Here is a 7475-nt window from a genome sequence, read left to right as displayed (position 1 = left end):
AAAGGAGAGAGAGAGAATGTAGATCATATAAAAAGTATGTATTTAATATGATTGGACATCCCCCCCGGGGAACATAGCAACACACTTGTTTTTATATAAAAAGTACATGTTTTTTTAATGCGAGGAGCGCGGACTGGCTCACGGCGGAGGGAAATTGATATGCACCGCAGATAAATATGTGCTGATACTTGTGATATTTAAAAGATACATAGTCCTTTCTCTCCCTCTCTCTAGTCTACTCTAGCTACTAGTAGAGAAGTAAATATAAAATATGATACATAAATAGAGACATTAGAGTCACACTCTCAGACAACCTAACTTCTACTATAAATATTAAAAAAAAATAGTAAAGTGACTCATGAGTCATAACACGTGAGATTAAATAGCGAGATTCTTGTCGTAGAGATATGATTCTGTACAGAGCATAGCCATCTCTAACGAGTCTCTTTGATTCAAATTCATCATCTAGATTATGCCCCCAATCTATAGATCTACCTTGCATGAAACGAAAGTGAGAGCTTATCATACGAGTCCATTTTAAGTAAAAAATGCCATTTCAACAACTACAGCTACGGCAAGCTTTCACACAAGTTCAGGCAACGGGTTATAGAGAGCGTCCCGATTTCATTCCGAAAACAAAATCCGGGTTTAAACCCCAGGATACACTTCTATTTTGAGCTGAGTACGGTAGTTTAGTAATAAAAGGTGCCGACGACTACACGCAGTAAAAGTGTTGCAACTAATTTGGCACGACCATTTGGAATCCGTCATACGTCAAACAAGTTTTCTATTCGCACATATCGTTACTTCGTTGAAAACAATTACATTGTGGTTATTTTATTATAGCCAGTTGCAATTTGCTTCTTTGTCGATCTAAATTAGAAGGAATCATAGCTGAATTGTGATGGATATTATGTGTGGTATTACGCTGCCATACAGGGTAGCAGCTCAAGAAAAAAATCTAGATGTAGTTGCGACCCACGTGACCTTAAATTATTTTACTACGACATGGATGAAACAGAGGCTTTGCTGTTATTTCCACGGCTGTCGAGCCAGATCGATTTCAAACACTACAAGCGCTTAAGAGATTTCACACTCTATTTTACGTGATCGCCTAATTAAAACAATGATTCTCACACAGACCTCACTGTAGACTTGGTGGGCGGATATAAGCTGGTTCTACATTGAGGTAATTGTTTGACGTCTGTAGTATTGATAATCACAGCACGCAGCCTAGATACAAGTTCATTTGTCAGACAATCACATGTCCAAAAAGTAACTGATCCGTGCTATTGTTCGCACTAGCACTGATGAATTAAAATTTGTTTGAATTCAAATGGAACATTCTAAAAGAGCATATCCAAGAGCAACAAAACCACGCGCCCATCAAGAGAGATTTTGATGCTTCTTTGAAAAAGAGACGAATATCCAGCGAAAATATGTAATAGGCTAAAACAATCATCCACTTCCAAACGAGATGCTGAGAATATAGATTCTCGTGCTCTCTACGAGCTAATAGACTAAGACGTAATGGTACTGATGATAACAGCTGACGAACGAGAACCGACAATTTGGTTGATTTGACACACTTTCCTAATACGACAAATACGAGGATGGACGATCATACGAGGCAGTTGTAACACCGAATATGAATGTACAGAATCAGCTTTAGTTCCTGCTAAAGTTATTACTGCCACCCTTCTTGACCCTCCGCAGGTTGCCCTTCCGCTTCGATTTGAACTCTTTCGTCAACTGCTCCCTCCGATCCATCCAGCGTTTCTTAACCACATCCAGCGTGTCAGTACGCATGAACAATGCCGGCAGCTTACCAGCGCCAGTCAAGCTCGTCGTTTGCTCACTATCCGCGGTTTCCGCACCCTCCACGCCGGCATCACTATCAACAGCTACCGTGGGCATAGCCCATTTGAAGAGAAGTGATCGCTCTCCTGGTTGCGAAACAACTGATGTATTGACACCGGCTACAACTGTTGAATCACCAAACTTTGTGCTTACTTTCGCACTCTTTATCTCGTTTGATTTAACGGCAGTCTTACGGGGAAAGGTCCGTTCCGCATCGCTTTCACTTTCCGATGAATCTCCCGATGTGCGATCTGACATGTTCTCTACATTGCTATCCTCGTCATCGGGATTGTAATCTGTTTTTATACCCAATATAGCTCCCAAGTTAAACGATCCTGCTTGTGTAGGTTGCGCACTTGTCTCCACATCTGCGTCCATGTCTTCGTCTTCATCGCGACTGTCCGCACCAAATCCAAATCCGAAGCTATCTCCTAGAGAGAAGCCAGTATTCTCATTCTTTTCTAGCTCATTATCCCTACCACTCGAACCAGTTGTTAACTTCTCATCCACTGTTTCATCGTCGTCACCATCGATTATTTCCACCCCCCCCACAGTCATACTCGCACCTGTCCCACTCCCCACCGGTACCTCACTCTCGGGCACTTTCATTTTGAAGTAATCAGCCATGGCTGTGACATGCACTGCGAACGCCTTTTCTTTCGACACCTCGGGCAGTGCAGCACTTTCGGCTTTGGGTTTGTCGTAGTGGTCTTCTTCATCACCCCTCTTCACTTTTTTAGAGGGCGCTTCCTCCTCTTCTTTTGCGTCGAGCAGCGCCGTCATATCTTCGTTCGTGGGATCATAATGCATCTGTAAGTGGCCAGTTATAGCCAAAAGTCATCATTTTAGCGATAATTACAATGATCAAAAGCACGCAATAGTCAAAATCATCACAAATTTATATAAGTTATCACTACAGAAAACACCACGTGTCCCGTACACGACCGCACGCACTTACCGTTCGCATATCCACGAAGTGTTTCTTATTGATCTCCTTCTCGTTCCTGACAACCTCGTCATCGTCAACCCTGCCCGTCTCCATCTCGTCACCAAACCCTTCCTCGAAGTCTCTAGCATCGCTCTGCATGTACTTTTTACCCACGCCCACGCCCAGCAGACTCTCCAGAATCTTTTTATTGTTGGCACGCTCGGCCTTGAGTTCTATTTTTCTCACCCCCGCAACATCTCTCATGCCCATACCCACCTCTTCATTTGGCTCATCTGTGGCATTTTCGGTTCCGATTGTACCACGTTCGCTTTCACTTTCGCTGTCACTCGATGATGACTCATCCTCGATGAAGCGACTGTCCAGTTGGAAACGCTCGTCGCCTTGGTAACGACGTTTGAGCTCCAGCAGCTCGGCACCCCCTTTACCTTCGAATACAGGTTTAATAGCAAACCTCTCAGCATCAGAGCCGACATCATCCTCAGAATCACCGCCATTGTCATCACTACTGTCCACACCCGGAAGTCCCTGAGTTTTAGTAGGTACATCCGAACTATCACTATGAGACCCATCGTCGTTATCGCCGAACGGTTCCGTTCCCTCCTTTCCTCGACTTCGCTTTCCGTCACCCTTTACACCTCCCTCCCCACTCTCGGTATCCTCTTGTCGTCGTTTCTTACGTTTATCCTTTTCGCTACGCTTTCCATTGCCATCAACACTGTTTTGTACCCCCTCGTCTGACTCTGAGTGACCCCCTATCCCCATGAAATCCGCGGCAACCGCTCGCTTGGCCTTCGCATTCTCTTTTTCTTTACGTTTTTGCTTTTTCTCTCTTTTGCGCTTCCTATTCACACTCGCAGCATTATCATTCTCGTCATCGCCTGCCATATCCTCATCTTCACTATCGTCAAACCGGATCTTGTTTTTATTGTTTGACGGAGCGTCAGCAGAAATCTTGATAGGCTGCGCGAGCTTAGACGTTTCGCGTAGGGCTTTCAGGCTTTCCAATCGCCTCTCGTTGGCGAGATGTTTTTTCTTTGTCTTTGCAGCGCTTTCATCACTCGGTTGTGTATCAGTGTTCTTGTCTTTCTGTCTCTTAGGTCGAGTTGTGTGTTTACGCGAACGAGAATTGGCCTTGTCATCTGCACCATCCACTTGACTTATCGCACACCCCGTGTCTCTTGCATCATAAGTCGGCTGAGGATCCGTATCTTCACGTGCATCAGCCGCCGCATCCTCTCCGGGCAAATCTGGTTCACTGTCCACATCATTATCATCGTCTAATAGCATCGCATGCTTGGCAGGTCCAATGGCTGCTACCTTATCTGTCCTGTCTGTGTCCTCATCAACTGCTATTTGCGACGATTTATCCGAAATTATTGAGTCTTCGGACACATCTGCCACTTCACTACCAGTCTTTCCCTCATCTTTATCGCAGCTTAAGGGCACTGCAGTATCATCACCCGGCATCTTACCATCACCCATACTAAGTGACTGTGAAGCCAACCCCTCCTCTTGATTAGGCGCGGGCGCGTTCAATGCATCCACACTCTCGCTAGCTTCGTAAGCTGTCGACTTGGCCGTATCGAGATTGCTCAGGTGTACACTTTCCTGGGCCGTTTCACAAACAACTTGTTCTCTAAGAACATCATCTTCCATAGAATCCGCAACGTTAGAGCAAATGTTTTCTGGCTGTGCTTCATCGCCGACCTCACTTAGAGGTTCTTCATCAGTTATAGTGGGTTCGTTCACAACGTCTGCGGGCTGGGTTGCTTCACACTTCGTAGGAGAGCTGTTCATCTTAGCACTGGTTGCTGTATCATCCAATTCGGACGCCACTATATCTTCGGTGTCTGCAGTACTACTCATCAAATAACACTTTTCCTCTTTGTCCACTGCCGTGGTGATCGCAACATCCATATATGTATCGGCATCAACATCATCGAATGTAACATACGTATCTGCCTTCTCGTCAACTACTGGGTCGTCCGTATCATCTCCCATGACGTTCGCACAAGCCTTGGCCGCAGCGCTCCTGAGTTCTCTGTTCTCCTTCTGCGTATTCACTTTCTGCGTTTCGTTCGATGGCACGTTCTTGGCCGCATGGGATTGGGTTTGTGATTGTATCTGTGTCTGTGTAGGTGCATCATCCTGGCCTGTAGTATGTGTACTGCCCTCACCAGTTTTCCCAATATTCTCCGCTATGCTACGTAGCATTCGCTTCTCGTCAATTATCGTCTTTTCAATCCTCGACAAGTACTCGGGTGTTTCCTCCGTCTCCCGCAGTGGTTTGCTTATCTTCCTTCTACCACCCATACTAATACTATTTGTGTTGCTCTGACTGGGCTGGTGGTATCGAACTGCCGACCGTACGTTGTCGGTGGGATCCATGACAATGATACGCCGCTTGTATGGATTGTACATTTTCATTACGGCCACTGCAGAGAAGCAAATAAAGCAATTCACAGAGTCAGTATTTGAAGCATTTTACAGGGCAGCAAATTTTCCAAAACAGGTTTAAACTATCATCTGCACAAAAAAAAAGAAAAAAAGGGAAGTTCAACCTGATCTTTGCGTAGGACAAATTTATTTTATATGGCGACACCGAGCATATTGAATGAGTTGTATCTGTTGCCGAACACTTCACTGATATAAGGTTGAATCTGTGGTCTGCGTGTACCGAAGCGTCAACTGAAGTGGTGTTGGAACACACAGGGTCCAAGAAGTCACCACAAAAGTTGAAACTAACAAGTTTGTCACGGTAATAAGTATGCTATACGGCTACGTATACACATATTACCACAAAATGTTGAAACTCACGACCATGTCTCTATCAAGTTCAGCTTTACTATAGAAGACTTCGCTTGTACACCTGAGAAAAATACAAAGCACACCCGTAAAAAAATGCTTATCTATCACGAGGACGTGCACCATAATCGCAAATATAATGACACCTACACCCACTCGATCGCAAACGAGAGCTTATCACTGCAACATTTGAGCGTATACCTACCTGGTCTGCCCTGTCTACCCGCTAGTTTCCAGCCATGTGATTTCTTAGCCAGTTTGATACCCATCACTACCGGTTCAACAACGGGATGAACAATCTCGCCGCGCGCCTCCCTTTCTCGCTCATCCTGGAGAGTCTGTTCCTGTTTCTTACGGTGGTCAATCTCCTTCTGTAGTGTGCTGACGAATCTGCACACGGGAGATGTAGACAAATTCGAGTTAGCTCAAGATATGCATGCTAATGAATATGTAGAAGGAAGATACTTCGCTACACTCATACATGTATAAAGGGAGAGAACTTGATGATCGAATATATATAAGGTCAACAAAACATTAGCACACAAGAACGTAGACTTCTGAAGTAAGTGCATCTAGCCAGTCTATTTCTATACAGTCACTCAGGAGTACAGTGTCCACTTTTTGTACCTGGGTCTGGCGAGCGCGAGATGCAGTTCCTTGCCCTTCCACCGTGTTCCATTGAGCAACGACATGCATCGCTTGAGACTCGCGTTTGTACATTCCATCTGTACATAAGCAAAGCCACGCCTGGTATTGGTAAGCGTGTCCACCGCTATATGTACATCCGTTACTTGACCAAACGAATTGAAGCGCGCTTTGAGCTCATCATCGTTGACCGTGTCGCTCACACCTTTTACTTGAAGTCGGATAGACGTACTCTCTGGGTATTGTGTTGTGACAAATACTTCGTGATTCAGTTTGAAGCCAGGGATGGTTTACCGGGATATTTAAACAATCGGAGGAAAATACAGGTTCCCTTGTCGAAAATTCAAAAAAAAGTATTATAGCGTGCAACCGGCATAAGCTATCTAAATCCATTTTCTGGACGACAATATACACGTGTTTAGATGCAGGTACACAATATTATATATATATATATATGTACAAATGCACATTTACATATATATATATATGTGAACATAAGTATGTATGCATGTACATATATGCATACTTACAGGTACATATATATATATACATATGTATAAATATAAATAAGTAAATAAATAAATAAATAGATATATATATATATATATATATGTATATGTACATATATATATATTATATACATACACTATATATTACACACACACACACACACACATATATATATATATATATATATATATTAGATATATATATATATATACATATTTACATTATATACAAATGTAATATAAATCAATATATATATTTATTTATATACATACTTATACAAAGAATCCTACTACATGGATATCGCAAAGCTGCAATCCATGGTTTCAATTCACCGATTTTTAAAGTTTTTGTGATAACGTGTTATCGCAGCACTACTGAGTCATTGGGATAAGGGGACTCGTTCATAACATGGTACAAATTCGTGATATCTCCGTAGTAGCAAGGAGATGAACAATTCCTACTACAGGGGTATCATAATATATACGCAGGCAGACATACGTACAAACTACATACACACACACATACATAACATACAAACTACATGCATACATACATAAACACATATTTATATATACACATCCATGTATACATACGTATATACAAACGTATATATATATATATATATATATATATATATACTATATATATACAATAATATATATANATATATACTAATATAATATATATATATATACTATAGTACTAC

At 42.5% G+C, this 7475-nt stretch overlaps 1 protein-coding gene across 1 annotated transcript in view; it reads right to left on the bottom strand.

The window, feature by feature from the left end:
- Positions 1-1567: 1567 nt before the first annotated feature.
- SARC_11481 (hypothetical protein) overlaps positions 1568-7475 on the bottom strand; it is a gene marked incomplete at its 5' end in the record, with an annotated part of 6157 nt that continues 249 nt past the window's right edge. The window contains 4 exons of the mRNA XM_014294435.1: positions 1568-2670; positions 2819-5244; positions 5820-6004; positions 6242-6464. Coding sequence (XP_014149910.1) covers positions 1669-2670; positions 2819-5244; positions 5820-6004; positions 6242-6464 — 3836 coding nt within the window. The 3' untranslated portion in view covers positions 1568-1668. The remainder of the gene's footprint in view (positions 2671-2818; positions 5245-5819; positions 6005-6241; positions 6465-7475) is intronic.

Source organism: Sphaeroforma arctica (genome assembly GCF_001186125.1).
Source record: "Sphaeroforma arctica JP610 unplaced genomic scaffold supercont1.1710, whole genome shotgun sequence".
Lineage (NCBI taxonomy): Eukaryota > Ichthyosporea > Ichthyophonida > Sphaeroforma > Sphaeroforma arctica.
Note: the sequence above shows the minus strand (reverse complement) of the source record. Positions and strands in the feature narration are given on the sequence as shown.